The sequence below is a fragment of the Lepidochelys olivacea genome, assembly GCF_965140295.1.
Source record: "Lepidochelys olivacea isolate rLepOli2 genome assembly, chromosome: 9".
Lineage (NCBI taxonomy): Eukaryota > Metazoa > Chordata > Testudines > Cheloniidae > Lepidochelys > Lepidochelys olivacea.
In genome coordinates this window covers 22,909,900-22,928,184 of record NC_140419.1, presented here as the reverse complement: position 1 = coordinate 22,928,184, position 18,285 = coordinate 22,909,900, and the positions used below count along the sequence as shown (strand labels likewise).

General features: G+C 40.1%; 1 protein-coding gene across 1 annotated transcript in view; it reads left to right on the top strand.

Moving 5' to 3' along the window:
• Positions 1-17,901, top strand: part of IQCJ (IQ motif containing J) — a gene marked incomplete at its 3' end in the record, with an annotated part of 95,359 nt that extends 77,458 nt beyond the window's left edge. Inside the window, exons 2-6 of the mRNA XM_084639896.1 lie at positions 4,175-4,239; positions 5,392-5,472; positions 10,233-10,286; positions 13,613-13,763; positions 17,848-17,901. Coding sequence (XP_084496022.1) covers positions 4,175-4,239; positions 5,392-5,472; positions 10,233-10,286; positions 13,613-13,763; positions 17,848-17,901 — 405 coding nt within the window. The remainder of the gene's footprint in view (positions 1-4,174; positions 4,240-5,391; positions 5,473-10,232; positions 10,287-13,612; positions 13,764-17,847) is intronic.
• Positions 17,902-18,285: the final 384 nt, after the last annotated feature.

The following is an 18,285-nucleotide window of genomic DNA, read 5'->3' as shown; positions in this document are numbered from 1 at the left end:
GTGAATTGGAACAACAGCATCCCAGCTGTCACTGTAACCCATCATTTATAGCACTTGGGGTCTGAGGGCAAAACATCAGAATCACTTTATGTGGACACAACAACATAGCTAGCTTCATAAATTTTGTTGCAAGGAGCAATAATCAATACTTCATGTTTAATGACACAAAACTGAAATTAGTATAGATTTTATGTCTTCTACTCTTCCAAATTATACAAACATTACTCGCCTCTTTTGTAGTTGCCTTATTACAACTTCCATAAAGAATGTTCAATGATATTTAATTGAATGATTGAATGGTCAAAAATGTCACAACCAATTTTTTCAGTTTGTCTTCACCCTGAGGTTAATATAAAATGATGTCAAACACCAAAAATGATTTATGTAAGTAATGCAGGTTTTGTCACCCATGGCAATATATAAAGTCAATCACAAATTGTTTTCACATTCTAAATTACCTTGCGATGCTCTGGGATATACTGAAAACAAAATGACCAGTGGAGTGATTCAGGAAACTAAAAGGTTATCTTTTACGTTCAATCGTACTTCAGAGACAGGCAATTTTGAGGGAGTTTCTAATTTATATCACATGAGAAAAAGATAATCTTGTAGGAGAGTAGAAATAGAAGGTAAGAATAAAACAGATGTTTCATGGTTCGGCCAGTTTAAATTGCTGGCTAAGTAGTAGGAAACGGTAAACTTTTCTAAACCTTGCACAGCAATTTAGCAGTTACTGTATGTCAACAATAGTGATTATTACAATTAGAGGGGAAAATTTGGGGCAAAAAACTTGCCATCTTTACAAATCTTCTGCAAAACTATGTTTTATGCATAATAGTGCTTCCAAGGCCACCAGGAAATAAAAGCTGTATATCAGCTACTGATTGATCTTGTTTCATTTTATACAGCACACTATCTAGGCACTCTTGTATAAGATTAAAAAGTGCCATCTAAAATTCCTCTGTTCCACAATATAGGCTTTATTTGAGAAGGCAGAGCATATGGATGGCTGAGCTGTTGTGGTGTTAAATATGGCAATGATTTTACTGCAAACCAAAATGTTTGTTTAATTTATCCTCAGATCAGCTAAGATACAGGAGGGGTCTATATAATGCAAATTTCCTCATTTTTGTCTTTTTAATTACTTTAACCTTCCTGACCTTGAGAAAATCTGTGCTAGCAGGAGAGATAATTTACTTAAAATCCTTGCTTGACCCTCATTGGCTTCTTTTTTTAGTTTTGTTTTGTTTTTTTTTATTCTGAAATTAATGAGTTAAGAGATGACATGAAACCACATGTTGACTTCCTGAATGGCCTTCAAGTGCAGTATGTATATTGGATTATCAAGAGACTAATTCACAAAAACAAACTGCAAGACACATGAAGCTGCAGATGGAGTAGTGCTGCTGTTTTTGAATAGTCCATGTTTTTAATAACTTTATATTATGGGGGTAAAATACGTTACTTTGTTTGTTTAATGACGAGCAGGTCAGTGAGGCTCCGGACACTGGAACTTGCTTTCCCCGGAGTAGATCACAAACAGTGGTTGCATTTAGCTGTCTGGGAAGAAGGTCTCACCATGCAAAGGGGGCAATAGGCCACATCCATTTCCCCAAAGAGGGGTGTGCAAACAGTTGCATGAAGTACTCACCCCAGTGAAAGAATCGGAAAACCCACTGCAAGAGGGACAAATGGGAGCCCCATGACGTTAGTTGTATCCTCTAAGAAGTTCCCACTGATGACTTCTAATGGCTGGAACCATCACTCAGAAACATAAAAATTGCGTTGGGTGAAGCCCTTTCACCATAAGCAACAGAAGAGGCAAGCTCCTTCTACCACAAACAACTCCACACACTTTTCCCGTCCACCCCTCACTTATGACCAAAATTCCCCGGGAAAACGAAAGTAAAACTGACATTTTATTGTCCTTCAGATCTCTTGTTAAGACTCAGTTCTGCCACGAAGCCTACAGAAACCTGCTGGTTACTAATGGCAAGACTGGTAGTGAGCTATGTTTTGTGTACAAAGTTAGTCTATATAAAAACATGCTCCTACGGGTCTGTCTTAGTTTTCACACGTCCCTGTTTGTTTCATCCATCTGTAGCATCTTGTCATTATCCAAGATTGTAAACTCTTTCAGCAGGGACTCTCTTTGTACTACACACCTGTACAGTGCCTAGCATAATGAGCCGCTCCTCCACTCTGCCCCCTAAATCACTGATTGGGGCCTCTTGGTCTGTACTGTACTGCAAATACTCAATATCCATGCTGCACCCTAGAATTTCTATGCACTATTGGATGTAGATAGAGTTAATCTATCTCTATATGGAAGTTGACTAATAGTCATCTCTGTATCCCTTTCATTGTGAGAAAGCAGTGTTTGGTGTGTTAGGGAATCTTTTTGCGGTATGTTCTGAGATTTCATTCCCTGTCAGGGTGGAGTAAAGGAATATGGCTGTATTCCAGTCTAGACCCTAGAGGTGCTTTGGATTGCTTTTCTAGGGGACCTTGGTGACCAATAGTCCTGTCCTGCGCTGCCTTAAACCTTATTCAGCAGTTTATTGTTACTTAGATTTATGTTTCAAGCAAAACAAAACTGTTTTGAGTCATATTTGTAAACCAATTTTCCCACCGGTTACTAATGGTTTTATTAAAAGCAAAGGAATTTTAAAAATGTAAGTGGACTTTTTCCTTTTGTCACACCTTTTGGACAATAAAAACCTGTCAACCAGGTTCAATTTCTGCTTGTCAAACTGTAGCTCAGTGCTGTGATTTAAGGGGTAGATTGAACTCCTATTGAATTCACTGGGAAAACCCCTATTAACTGGAATGGGAGATGGACTGGGCCATGTTTGGATTTAAACAATCCCTGACCTGTTTTTACTAAGAGAAATCTTTAAGGAATTTCCTCTATGAAAAACAGGGACTAATGCTGACGCCACAGTAAAGATGTTGGGCTTAAACTCCCAGCTAGTGATTCCCTTACTTATGAGATCTTAGCATTGTTCAATGGTAGAACAAAAGGAAATGGCTGAAAGTGAGAACCCTTGGCAGTTTCTTGTCCATACCTACTTTTTTCTTAATCAGAAAAGATAAGTACGCAACAATAGGAACATACCCTCAGACTGGTTTTTGCAGGTTCAGTACCTATTTTTCAGGGAAAGTCCTGGGCATGTTGAAGAATTTACTGGTTTCCTCTCAGTTGCCCTTAGGGGTTTGTTTTGGATTACAAAACATACCGTGCTGGTGTAGAAATTAAACCGTTTCATCCAGGCTGGGGGAAAATGCCTAACTCTAAATTAGGTGCTCACGTAAGAAGCCCAAAGTTTCCCAAATAATGGATTATGAAGGGAGCATTCAGTGTCATAGTAGTCTTTTATATGTACAGAATAAAAACACAACAAGTGAGGGAAGAGATGGCTTTTAAAAGAAAATGGGGGGGGACCCTCGAATTTGTGCAAGAAATATCTGCTAAAGCTTAAACTCTTTCAAAGCTGACTAAGATTCTCCAGTTTAGAGGGAGTTAAAGTGGATTTCTGAAAACCTGTTTCATTGAGGTGTGCGTGGGGAGGCTTGTTTTGTTTTGACATTATGTTGTGCACGCTTTGGGCATGTGTATTTATCAGAGCTGTTGATTCTGTGACCCTGGCCATTATAGTATGTGATACTTTCTGTAGCTAGCTGTTGGCTATTGTGAAGTATAGGCTAAGATAATATATGGGCGACTGCCTTTAGCTGTTGTGAATTTGGCCTTTGGAACACCTTGAGGCATACAATTCATTTGGAGGTGGCGGTTCTGTCTGTTTTGCTCACTTATTGAAGTACCTTTGGATGCATTTATAGATAGAAACATGTGTGTTCTTGTGTGTGCAAAGCCGGGTGACCTTGGGCAAGTCACTTCACCTCTGTGCCTCAGTTTCCCCATGGATAGCTAGTGGTGGTGATACTGACCTCCTTTGAAAGGTACTTTGAGATAAATAAATGTGATTAGAAATCTAAGAATAGGTGTTTAGATAAAGACTGGGGTAGGGACTGCTGTTTACTATATGTTTGTATAGTGCCTAGGTCCTGATTTGGGTGAGGCCTCAGGCACTGCTGCAATATAAATGTTTGTTAATAATAATTAATAATAATAATGTCAGCGTGTTGAAATCTTTTATTTCTTTCCTTGCAGGAAGAACCCAAAAGGCTGCAGCATACCTTAGAACAAGTTATTGATGACAAATATTTACTTGAAAGGTACGTACGAAAAGATTTTGGAGTGGTTTGCATAGCATTTTCTCATAATATAGTAAAAAAATCACTCAAGCAATATATTTTTAGTATAACGATTAGTGCACTGGACAAGCTAGTTTGAAAGAAGTAACTATAATGTTTCAACATGCTACAACTATTGTCAGGACTGACAATACTGGGAGCAGGCGTTGGAGCTGTACAAAGTAGAATAGCAAAACACAAAAGGGGACATAGCAAAGAGTAATCACTTGCTTTAAATATGCACTCTTATAAGTTTGAGCTGTAAGTATTGCCTTCTGAGGGATGCTTGCAGAGGGTTTGTTTGGGTTTTTGTGTGTGCACGTTTTATATTTCACTTGGAGAGATGCGAAGAATTTTTATGGCTTTATATCTCACACCTAAATATTTGCTGATTTTTACTTAAGGGAGGATAACTTCTGAAAACTTCTGCTGGTTAGATGATGTAATTGGTTGCCAAAGTTTCAAAATAAAAATGGATGAACTTGTGGAGTTCATCTTGTGAACTCTCATGCCCAGTGTCCTCACTCATGCAATTAGTCCCATCCCAGCCAATGTCCCCATTGTGTGAGTTCACCTCTGTTCTTGAGATCTTCAGTTTTATCTTCCAGCATTTTTATGGTTTTCTTAACTTTATCACACTTTGCATCATAAATTCCTTTGTCAACTTCTGTTGATAAGAATCTCTCTTCTTATTCTTGCATGACTTTTGCTACTGTAATTAATTTGGTTTCTAGTATTTCCATTTTACTTGCCAGCTTTTCAAGTATAGCCTCTGGGATGGAAGTTAAATTAGCAGGAATATGTTATACTTGTCACTGTTTTTTATGTCCATCAGTTTCTTCACCGGGCATATCTGTCTCTGGTGCTGTAGCATCTGAAACTGAAAGTTCTAGTGCTGAAAGTTCATGTAGTTCTGCATGCATCTGGTTGCAGGATAGGGATTGTAATTTGGAATTCAAAAAAAATTTTTTGGTTACCCTTCTAAGTCGGGTTGATGCTGTGTTCCCCCCCCTCTCTCCCCTCGGGGCATTTTTAAATAAGTAGCTCTGCTATGTACGTGTCAAAATGTCTGAATGTAGTTTCATAGTGATTATAAAAATGTCAGCTGAAATAGATTAAAACTTTTTTTTATAGCCATCAGATTGCTATGGATGTGGAGAATAATATAGAAAAATATCCTATCAATTTACAGCCCCTGGAATCAAAAGTGAAAATGTAAGTAATATAAGATGTTTAAATGATTCAGCAATACAGCTGAGACTGTTAAACTTCTGTGGAGCTGAATTTATCTAGTGTTTGTTTTGGATTTCTAAGTAGCTTTAAATAGGAAAAAATCTCTGAGGCCTCAGTTTAGCAAGGTAATTAAGCACATGACTAACTTAAGCATATGAGTGGCTCTGCTGAACTGGGGCCTTAATGCTGTACTTGTTACAGTTGTACCCATTTCGTATTTAACCATGTAAAATTGACAGACTATTTCAGAACCTGCCTGATAACTCTATGTAAAGGGAATTTGTACATCCCTAGAGGGAAAGAGAAAACAGAGACAGGGAAGAAGGCCCCTTGTAGCATTTTTGAAACCTTAGAAAACTTAGGTGCTTAAATTTAAATTGCCTCAGGTAGCCTCACTCAACTTCCAAGATACAATGCAAATTTACTTAAAGAACATTATTCATAACTACATTTCACACTGAATTTCACTTTCTGCTGGAAGGCAAAGCTCAAATGTTTTTAAGATATTAAAATATTAATACAATATTAAAATATTAATGGGACATAAGGTTTCAAATTAAAATCCAGTCAGTGTCATTTAGTGATGCAAATATTGACTAGATTCAATAATATATATATATTTTCAGAGAATTTTCTAGAAGATAGTTATGTCTGGAAAATTTAATATCCTCCCTTTATTGAAAATGGAAAATGTGTTACGGATAAGTGCATCTCCATATAAACGTAATGCACTAAACCATAAAACTGATTGAAGTGAACAAGATATAAATGTTTCATGGGTGAAGTCACAAGTTTTAAATCATAATTTTTAACTACTTCAATAACACACAGGTTTTGAAGTCTTAGTAGATTCTCTAAACATTTTCCAAATCATTGTATAAAGTCAAAACAAATGTACTTAGGTGTTTACTTCCAAAGTATCTATAGACTCGTGATGCCATAAGGGACACTATTTTGGGCCTAACCCGGACCTGGGTGTCACAAGTTCCCTGGGGTGCAACCTGGACTGTGGGACTGCTGAGCCCTCCAAACCCACCAATGTGGGTGTCCCCCATGCTGTGATGCTAATGTCAAGTCACAAGCCTCTGGCAGGCACTGCACTTTCACAGCCATCAATAGGCAGGGACACACCCAACTGAGTTACTCATGAACCATCAATAGGGAGACTTCAGCCAATTCCCCGACGCTCTCCACCCTTGCACCCATGAACTGCAACATCTTGCACTGGTCAGAAGCCTGGCCAGTATAAGCTCATTTGCCACTCCCTCAGTGTGGAATGAACATACACTAGGCCAGGGGTCTCAAACACACTGCCCGCAGGCTGCATGCTATTTCCTGCAGCCAGCCAAGCAGCCCGTGCCTGCCCGCACCCCCTCCTCCTCCTCCCCCGCCCCAGCCTATCTCCAGGCCAGGAGTGGGCAAACTAGAGCCTGCAGGCCGGATCCTGCCCTGGCCCCGGTGCACACTGCTGCCACCCTGGAGCCGCTCTAGGTAAGCGGCACCGGCCAGAGTCCGCACCCTGAGCCCCTCCTGCATCCTGCACCCCAGCCCCCTGCCCTGAGCCCCCTGCCTGCACCCCAACCCCCTGCTGCACCCTGCACCTCAACTCCCTGGGGGGCAGGAAGGGGATGGAGTTGGGGTGGGGACTTCAGGGAAGGGGTTGGAATGGGGGCAGAGAAGGGGTGGGAAGAGGCAGAGCCTCATGGAAGCTGTGGAGTGGGGGCGGGATTGGGGGCAGTGATGGGGGGGTGTCAGTGATGCGGCCCTCAGGCCAATGCAGTGGCCCTCATGGTCACTTGAGTTTGAGACCCCTGCACTAGGCTGTGTGGTCTGAGCTAAGATTCCTCAAGCACTTCACAATTTTAGGTAAAATATAACCGTTTTGTTAACGACAGAAAGATAGATTTTAAGTGATGACTTGCTGACATAGAGATCAGAGTTGGTTACTTAAACTCAATTTATTTTTGTTTCTTAAGTTCTAACTTAAACAGGTTTAGCAAGATTTAAATCAAGCAGTGTCTCATTCTAACAAATGGCACAGGCAGCTTCCGTTTCCTCAATGCACAGACTGGAGCCCTTCCGACCTGGGACCAAGCTTCCCCACTTCAAAGTCTTTTTCTTCCAGATGCTCTTCCAGGTGTTGAGATGAGGGGAGGAGGCCAAGTGATGATGTCACGGTCTCTCTTTTTATGCCTTCTTCCAGCTGCTAGAAAGATCCTTGCTGTGACCCAGGGATCAGTCAGTCCCCTTTGGTAAAGCAGCCTCCATTGTGTACATGCCTTCTGTAAGGAGCTTCTGGGAGAATGGATTGTTTTATTGATGGGCCATCAACACCCATCTGACCAGTGATAGGTGCTCCTTTGTCCTTCCTGAAAGGCTGACACTGGGTGTTTCCTAACCTCACAATATATTTCAGTAGTACCGATAGGGCCCTCAGTGGCCGGGTAGCCTACTGGCTAGATCATTGGTTGGGGGGCTGTAGGGGGACTTGACCCCTCCTTCTCCCTCAGGTCCTGGCCCAGGGTCCTGTATCGCTCAACCCCTAAACAGGGGAGATGGGACTTTCTCCCAGCCGTGAGTGGGGGTTCAGGGTCTGTTTTCCTGGCCTGCTCCTTATGCAAGTCCTTTTCGTTTGGGGCATGGCCCTGCTAGTCCAGTTGCCCCACAGTTGGGGCTTATCTGTGGGCTCCCCTCGGCAGACAAAAATTTACTTGCCTCCAGTGGCTGCACTGGCAGCAGGTTGCTCGTCTGTGCCTTCAGGCAGGCATGTCGAGAATTTCTGCCAGGCTCCCTTTTTTTCTTCCTCCAGGCCTGGCATTGGCTGCAGGTATAACAGGGCAGAGCTAGTTGAACCCATAGGTGTTCTTGAACCCCTGCTGTGCCTGGCTGCAGTCTCTTTGCTCCTTCACAAGTGCATATAGCAATACTTCGAAACTTCACATACAATAACAACACATGCAATTCAACAGGATGTTAAGGTTCAACAGATCAAGACTTCTTAAATGATACCTCCCAAGGCATGCATTGTATGGAACATATCCTATTGTATCACAGTGGTGAATATGGGGTTCCAGGGAGTTACTTTGAAGTACAGTGTGTCACGTTGGGACTCTAAGGAAAGTTGCCCATTGACTAAAATGGGCACTTATCAGGCTCTAACACCATGGTTAATGCATTATTCAAAATGCCTGTTGTTCTGGGTCACTGCCCCCCATTTGTGACTGCGCCCAGTTACAAATGAGACCAGGATGATTTCTTTGTTCTAACAAAAATAATGAGCATGTCTTCATTTTTAGAAGACATTTTCTCTTGAAATGAACCATTTCTTTTGCAATTTGGACTCCATTATCTTAAGACTTGCACCTGGAATTAGGTGGTGGAAAGGATTACTGGGGAGTAACACAGAAGACTATAGAAAATGACAAATTGATGAGATTGACTTAGGTGTAGAGATGAAAAATAATGTGACCCATGAAAATTGCAACATCCTGGACAATTCAGGGGGAAGGAGAGAATAAACAGAAGACACACTAGGCTTAATATTAATTTGGGTTGGTGTATAAACAGACAAAAATGAATAAATATGGAAGTATGGGAGAATTGCAGATGGAATTTGTAGAACAAGTGGATGGTCAAAAATCTAGAATATAATACTGCATCTTTAAATATTTGCTACTCTGTAAATAAGAAGAATCTGAACCTAAACTCTGGCATTTATGCATTCTTTCTGATGGAAGCATGGTATCATACTGAGCATGTGACACAGCAGTCCATCCAGTGTCTTGGGAAATAATCCAAAGCATGTCAGCAATGATTTTATGGCTTTCTCAGTACTACCACTCATCTCATGTGATACTCCCATGTTTGGCAGCCCGGTCACTCATGCCTGCTGCTCAGCCTGAATATCATACATTTGGTGGAGCTGAGGGCAAGTGCCGCAGGTCCATCTGCGGCCACGGTGAAGCCAAACTTCAAGTCGTCAGGCTTCATGGCTACCTCTCCCTGCTGCATCCAAGCAGAGAAGGAGGAAGAACAGCCCCAGAGTGGGGAAGAGTGGCCGGTGACTCACTGTGAGGTGCAGAAAGAGAGGAGGTTCTGTACTGGCCCAGGTTCCTCCAAACTCCCAGCCTACTGCCCTAGAGAGACCCCAGACCCTCTGCCTGACTCCAGACCCTTGCCTCCCTGCTAGACCCTAAACACCTGACCATGCCCCAGCCACACCCTCAGAGCCATCAGACCCTCAGCTACCGGTCCAGCACTCTACCTCCCCACCCCCAGCAATCCCAGCCCATTCCCAACAGCACACCCTAATAGTATCCAGCCTTCCAGCTACTCAAGACAACCACCTCCCACCCACCTACCTAACCCAACACCCTGCTCTTGGAAAGTTTTTTCCTGGGCTTATTTTAAGCCACAGGATACATTTTCAGCCTCATAACTACATACATGAAATTATAACCTATAACATTACTGTAACAATTACTATAACAGCCATGCTCAGTGCATCATGAGCCTTCTGAAGACACTCAACATGACAAACTTTGCACTGGATACCGCACGATCATTTTATAAAAATGAAAATGGGGGTGTAAGGTGTTTCCTCCGAGGTACAAAGTATCACAAGCTCATTAAATGTTCATAAAATATCTCACATGGAGTTGCACAAAGTTTGGTAGTTGTACTATTTGGGTATAGTGAGATGATATCTAATTTTCATTCATGCATTTTTTTTTCTATACTAGTGCCCACCCCAAAGAGCATGAAAAGGAGGGGAGGTATTTTTTCATGCTTTGTGTGTATAAAAAGATCTTCTACACTTTCCACAGTATGCATCCGATGAAGTGAGCTGTAGCTCATGAAAGCTTATGCTCAAATAAATTGGTTAGTCTCTAAGGTGCCACAAGTCCTCCTTTTCTTTTTAAGTATTCACTGGTTTTTTAAAATTTTCTAGTTCTCACACCTGTGAATAAATTCTTAAGAATATTAACCCAATGTAAATCAATATTTATATGTCTTCCTGAGTCTGCAGGTAACCTGTAGGTAACAATAGCTGTGGGAGAGGTGAACTGTTGGCATCTTTCTCAAAGGGTTGTTAACTCTGAAACCTAAAGATCAGGGCATGACAGAGAACAAAGACATAGACACGAGAATGAACTTAAACCAGCAGGTGGTCATTTATTAGATTTAACAGTAAGTGGGGGCTGACTGGGCATTAACTGAGTCCTGTGAGAGGTTAAATGGGTTCATGCTATTCAACCAAGGAATTAGGGTTGGTCACCTTAATCATGAGTTTGGCTCAGTGCATTGCTGAATCCCACCACCTTCCCCTTGCAAGTGGGAATGAGGGCAGATGAGGAGAGTTCACAGTCCACCACTACCTCCTATCTTCTATGCTCAGGTTTTTCACAGGAGCTGGGCCCCTGAAGCGTATTACTCACACTGGACACATCCTACCTGTTTTGGACTTTGTTACCTCCACCCTTGCAGGTGATGTCCCTTACCTTTGTCTCCACCTACCACACCTCCAGGATGCTGTGCCAAAAGCAATAATAACAGAACAAAAACCCACCATCCGATACCAATCTTGCTCAGAGGGAAAAATTCCTTCCTGATCCTAAGGAAGGATCAGGGGTTTTCATCAGACCTCCAGCAAGCCTGGAAAGCCAGCTGTGACACACCTATACCTCCTGAAGGACGGGTGGGTGGGGAAGCATCCAGGGGCAAGAATGGGTGCTAGATACTTGGAATGCTTAAATACAGAGGGGATGGGAGATTTGGTAGAGCCAATCAGCTCCTTCATGCACTGAATTAACCAGTGGGTGACCAGGGGAGGAGACTCCAGCCTCCCCCACCCCTACCCACGCATGATCCTCACGTGCATTGTGGGCAGGTGGAAAGGAGAAGGAGAGGGAACCTAGATACTAGAGGTCACACCCTCCCTCTGAACCAGACACCCAGGATGGCCACTCCCCTGCCGAAATAGAAGGGATATTTTAGTAGGCACAAGCAGCTAATGTGCTTATCACACAATCCAACATGACTCCCATGTCCACCTCCTCAGGTCCAAAAATCTTAATTGCCTTTGTACTCAGCACCTAAAGCCCCCAGCCTTCTCCCTGACTTCTCTGTTGCATTTACATGTTGTCAATCAAAAAAAAAATCTTTGGTGTACATCAAAAACTGAAAAAGGAGGGAAGCATAAAATAAATTAATGTAATATCAAAATCATCTGGGGGTTATTTTATCGATTGTTTTATTAATTTTCACACCCAATTAAATGAAAACCTCCATTGTTTTAAACCTAAAAGATGTTATAAATAGCCTGTTAGACTAGAACAATAGATAAATAAGGAGCATTACAACAGTTTTTAGTACCGACTTTTTGCGGAGTACGTAGATTATACCTTGAATGCATTCAAATATTTCACATTAAAGCTATTACTATTCTAGATATTTTGATGACTAATATTTCTTACAAATCTGTCTTCCCCCGCCCATAAATGCATAGTTGATATCACACTGCCATCTGGTGACAAGTACAGCAACAGAGATATAATTAGGAATGGGGAATCTGAGTATTTGAAATCATGCTCTAAAAATAAAATTTCACTTCGAAAGCAAAGTCTTTTTATTGTTTGTATTTGTTTAGCACCCAAAATCAAGTATACATTACATGGTACTCTCATAAATTACTGAATTTAATATGAGAACTCTATAAACTTGTTTCAAGCTGAAAATTTGGAATGAAAAGCTCCTTATGTAACTTTGGAAGGAGGAGTCTGCCAGTGTGGTGCTTCTGTTCCCAAGACCAATTCAGCCTTAACTTCTGACTTTAGTTTTTGCTAGTTTGCATCAGAACCTTAGTGTTCTTTTAAGGTGTGTTGTGTATGACTCCCTCCTGCTGGTGTCCTGGCTAGGTAAAATTACAGTGGGATATGTATATGTTGAAATAAACAGAGAAATTAGTGCAATGAGAAAATGCCCAGGCTGATCATACAAATTATCTGGTAGAAATGGACTATAACTCATAGTCACATAGGGTCATATTTTTCCTTTTCTGCACAAAAGCTATGGGAAGTTACATGTTGTAAGAATCACAGAGCCATAGCATGTTCCAGGAGTGCCCTGGTGTGCCCCCAATATGCTCCCTCCATGGAAGGGGTGGCATAGAGCTCTAGTTCAGTGACAGCTGAAAATGCCCCATTCCAGATGACTCCTCAGTTGCTTATTTAAGACAATCTTAAGTCCCCTTTGTCCTTCTACAGCAGCACAAAGTGGATTCGGTATGGGCCAGGATCTGGCCTCTGATATTCTAATTGTGTCTGTATCATAAGCTGGCAGCAAGATTGACAAATGAGCTTCTGAAGCCCATCTTTTCTCTGATGAGACAGATGTTTACTTATTACAACCTATTTAAGATGTTTTAGAATTGTTGATGTAATTATAGTCTTCAAGGAGTTAATCACTTTTGCAATTCCAAGAATTCCTAAGCAATTCTTGTTTCCAGTTACACTTTTAAAGTGCATAAATATTTCTCGTCTATCGAATATCTTTGTTAGAATTGAGTGACTAATGCAAATGCTCTATATTGAATAGTTGTTTGGGTCAACCATGTTAGTATCTTTTTATTGTTTGCTTCTCTGTGGGCATATTTCTGAATGCTTTTTGGGGTTGTAAGTGGCTGTTCTGAGTGTGAATACTTGAACTTCCATGTGAACAAGTGTGTTGTATATGAATATGAGTATCCACTATTCACACCAGGAATATTTCCTCTCTGTTTATAAAGTTTGAGATAGCCAATGAAGGAGCAGAAACCATTTGACTTAGGTAGCCAATAGCACACCACAAACAACAGACATAGTGGGTAATATAAGAACCCTCTATGGATTGTTATCTGTTCTCATAATATATGTTGAAAAAATATAAATAATATTAGTAAAAGCTTATCTGTTCACAAGTAAGTCACAAAGCAAAAAAGGACTAAATAAGTTGGATACCTTTTTGCTAATACAATGCATGTAGCTTTCCCCCCCAGAGAAAGTCTCCTCGAACTTTACGAAGTTGTGCTGGATGGAGAACCTGTTGTTTATACATATTCACTTGTATTTTGAATTACAATCAGTATTCAGCAAGCATGGCGCAAATATCTACAGCGTCAGGATTTGCCGTGCCAGGACCACTTGGAGAAGCGCAGTCCATCACCACCTTCCTTGTCATCTGACAAGATGAGCAGTTCGATCAGCATGAACACTTTTTCCGTTGGCAGCACTCCTGTAAGTACAGTTTCTCTCTACAACTACTTCTTTGCTGGTTTCACCAGTAGGCACTGATATAAATGAACTAGTCAAGTCCGGTGGGGGGAATTTAGGATTAAGCTTTTGACTAATTAATTACAAAGTAAAAACTTTTCATGGTTTCTCAAACATGCATTAAGGCAAAAGTGTTTAAACAAGTAAGATTGCAACCGTGCATCAGACCATTTTTCCCAGAGCCACATGGAACAACATTGATTGCTAAGCATTTTAGGTGGTGATAGCAGCCGCTGGAGGACAGATTTTCATTGATATTTTGTTCTCCTGAAAAAAGTATGGATCCTTAGTTAAGTATATCCTCAGAGTTTTGTGTTTGTGTTCTCCAGGAAAAGGTGGGGAACCTTGGTGCTGTTCTGCAATATAAATGTGATTCCTATGCTGCTCTCTAAAAGAGAGGTATATAAGCCAATTTAATGATCATAAATTATAACTAGCTTTGGAAGGAATATTTGTGCCTCTTCAGGGGAGATTTTTACACACTTTTCTAAAATGTGGTAAATTAGAGAACCAAATGCAATATCTATACTCAGGAACATTATGAAGATTGTGACCATCTCTGGAACTCTTTGGATCTAAAAATAAATGAATTGATCATACTCATCTATAACCTGTTTCAAATCTGTGACCGATTACATTGATTTTGATATAACTTAACTGATTCAGAGTGAAAACACAAAAAATACAAATAGCTTCCAAAAACATGTAGGAGATTGTAACCTATCATGGCATGCCAGGCCTTTCAAATAGATCAAGGCAGGGGGCATTCTAGCTTTTGGCTGGGGCATTGTCTCCTAAACAGTGGAAAGTATATATTGGTCAGGTACATTGTATATTGCTTATTGGGTCATAGGGACAGTAATTGGTGACCTCAAAATTCACTAACAGACTGGAAAACCTGTTCTTGCATATCACAAGTAGATGGAAGATACTTAGCCGTACTTACATGTGAATTTGATACTTGTCAGTTTAACCATGACTCGATTTGGTAAAAATTTAAGTCTGGAAATCAATTTTCATTCAGGAATCCAACACTCTAAAAATCAAGCAACAGAATTTCGTATAATCTGCTACCTTTTGCACAGAAACAACAAAATCCTATAGTATTAAGCACACAGCTCTTCTGAAGGGCCCTTTTTAGCCCATCAACTACATTATCCAGATAAACTTAAACTAAATAAACTGTTTCCCCTAGCCATTGTCTTCTGTGACACCATAGTGGGTTAGGCCATATTAAACTTGAAAGTGTTCAATAAAATATTACTGTTTTATTTTTAGATGTTTTCTGTTCATACCTAGAGGCCACTTTCTTAGTATGAACCGATACTGCAATATTGAGTTCTGAATGTAATATAATATGCACTAAATGGGTTATTATCCTCTAATAGATAAAACAAATGTAGATCTAGTTTGTGAGACACTGGAATGTCACTGGATATTTTAAATAGCCATTTCTTGATCATGCTTTATATTTGCTGAAATACCACAAGATGGCTCTCTCCTCCCGCTCAGGAACATTTTTTGTGGTTTAAGGGCTTGGGTGATTTCAAAGATAATTCATTTTGCAGTGGGGGTGGAAGGAGGTAACTTAATCTGGAAAACTACTTGTATTGCTTTCACTTCTTCCAACAAAATTAGTATATTTTGAGTTTTATTATTTTATGTGGAAAATAAAGCATGGACACTAGGGTTGCTTTTGGGATTTTTTTTTTTTTTTAAAGAAATGCTCACTTCAGGAATTCCAGTCCTCAGTAAACTTGCCAAAGTTAGAATAAAGAAAGAGGAAGTCATTTTCCTTGACTTTTGATAATGCTAAGACTCTTCTATTGTCTCCCTTTAAAAAAAACAGAATCTGTTTTTTGAAGGTGAAGGACTAGCTATCTTAGCTACAGTACTTGTCAGGACCCAATTACCAAAGCATTTGAGCATCTTACAATCTTTTAATATAGTTATCCTATGAGGTAATAAAATGCTGTTAAAGAAACTGTCAAGGAAAGGGGAAGTTCCAGGCTGAGAGCAGTCACTATATTTTAAAACATATTAATTTATTTTTTACTTCCCCCTTTCTCATCTTACCTATTTCCCTTTTTTGCACCCCCTGTTGAAAATCAGACATGAAAGAAAGCAGAAAAGAAACATACAAAGGACTGAAAAATATGGAGGGTAACAGTCTGATGAAAAGGCTACCTAAGTGGGGGGGAGGGGGAGGGGAACCCAAACAAAGAAGCCCCACACACACAACTGGTCAGAACCTGAGATGTGCATTTGAGATGGATTGGCCAGGCATTGCCCCATATACACAGTACATATTGCAAAGTGATATATCCAAAATGTGCATAAACTGAGTCAGGATGACTAACACTGTTTGAACCTCAAGTTCAGATAGTAATTGGAATTTATAATTTGAATTCTCTGAATTCATCAAATGTGATACTTCCTTCTTTTGGTCATAGTTAGAACCAGGAATACAGAAACATAAAGCAATAATTAAAAATAATCATTAAGAAGTTATGGGAATTTTGGGGCAAAATGATCAGATTAATTTCTTCCTCTAAACCAGCTGCCTCAACCCTAATTTACTGGGTTGAAATTCTCTTCAGTCAATCATATCACAATTTTCATTTCTAGTGGGTTTTTATAAGGTGGGTTTTTTTTAAAGGCTATTTGATTTCATAAACTTAGGAAAGCCAGTAAAATCGAATTTCCCTGAGGGCAGTATGATGTGCCTGACACGTAATCAATCATTTGATCACTACTTATTGATCTATGGTGATGTGAACCCTCCTTAACTTGATTCTGATCATGCACCATTCATATGTATAGGGCTTCAGCGAGCTGTGGCTTAGACTAGTTTGCTGCAGATAACCATATTACATTTTGTCTTTGAACTGAATCTGTGTCACTCTGAATCTCAGCAGCTTGACAAACCGTTGATTAAAATGCCTTTAATTCTATGCAATGGTACTTGTTTTAGACCAGCTACCTGCATTCATGTATTCAAAAAACTCTTGTTTTTAAAGTGAAGCACTGACGTGAAACTCATGCTATAGAAAGGGAGCTATTAGAGAAGGAAACTCACAATCTTTGAAGAGTTAGAAACATAATTTTATTATCACTGCTCTTCCCAGTACAAGTGTTTATTTCTTTGTTTGAGAAAAATGTACATAAAAACTGTATGTGTGTTGACTGCATCCTCCAGCCCTCATACCTAGCATGTTGTCTTCAACTACATTATTTAAGATAGTATCCACAGTGGGCAGTGAGCTGGCTATACATGCAGAAGACACTGTGTCCCCGATGTTAAACAAATAATACTCTTCCTCCTCACTAAGCCAGTCAGCAGGCTTTGTTTATAGGGCCTTTTGCCACTGGAGCCAGGGCTACTTGTCTCAATGGCATTTCAATAGCATTGCCTCCAGGTGTGCCTGCTCCTCCTTTTGGCTGGCTTATAAGAAGCAGATAGTGCTAAGGGCTCCCATTTATTTTTTTGGACTGCTGCCATGTTTGTCCTCATTTCTTCTGGCACCAGGGCTGGTTAGAATGACAATTAATGAAAGTAAAGGCTTACCTCTAGGGTTTAAGAGTTTTAGTCACAAGTAACTTTAGTTAAAATGTAAAGATTATAGGTAGTCAGAAATCCAACTTTTCTGAACTTCTTATAATCAAAGACTGCACATTTTAATGAAATTGTGTATGCAATGTATTTCAAACTTTGCAGGTTATTTACTCCTTCATACAAAACGTATGTGAATGGTGCACATGCATTATGAAGAGAGGATATGTTAATATTTTCTGGCACTCAATGATTGTGAAATTACAAACTAACTAACTTTTAGTTCTTGGATCTATGCAACAGATATAGTGTGAATGATTTATGAGGCGTGATACAGAAGTATTTTGAACAGCTTCCTATGTACTGGAATTTTTTATATTTAGAAGTATACTTTGTAATATAACACCCTCTCCCATTAAGAAATCTATTTAATTGGGACCCATCAAATCTACAAGTTTAATTTTAAAATCTTACTATGCATCCATTTGTCTCTAGATACAGCACAAAAGACCTGAATTTAAAACTTTTCACAGTGGAAAGCAACAATAATCTTTATCAACCATACACTTCCAAAAGGAACGTATCAGAAGGGTTGAAAAGAAAATATTTCCATAATTTAGACTGTCAGGAAAAGGATTGCCACCCCAGCCCCACCAACCAAAAGAAAGAGAGAGAAAAAACATTATGGTGGTTCTGAGGACTAACAACAGTGTCTGGCAGGCCTGATTTAAACCTAATGATGATAAATGGTGATGACTGCTGCTTAAATAGAATGATAATTCCATGTAATTGGGATGCCTTCAAGTGACACACATGCTAGGCCAGGGCTGCCAAGCGGGACATCCCTCAGCTGGAGATGGACAAGCAACAAGCCTCCATGAGATGATCCAGCAATGTCATCCTTATTGCAGCTCTGTGTGATCTCCCCCAAAT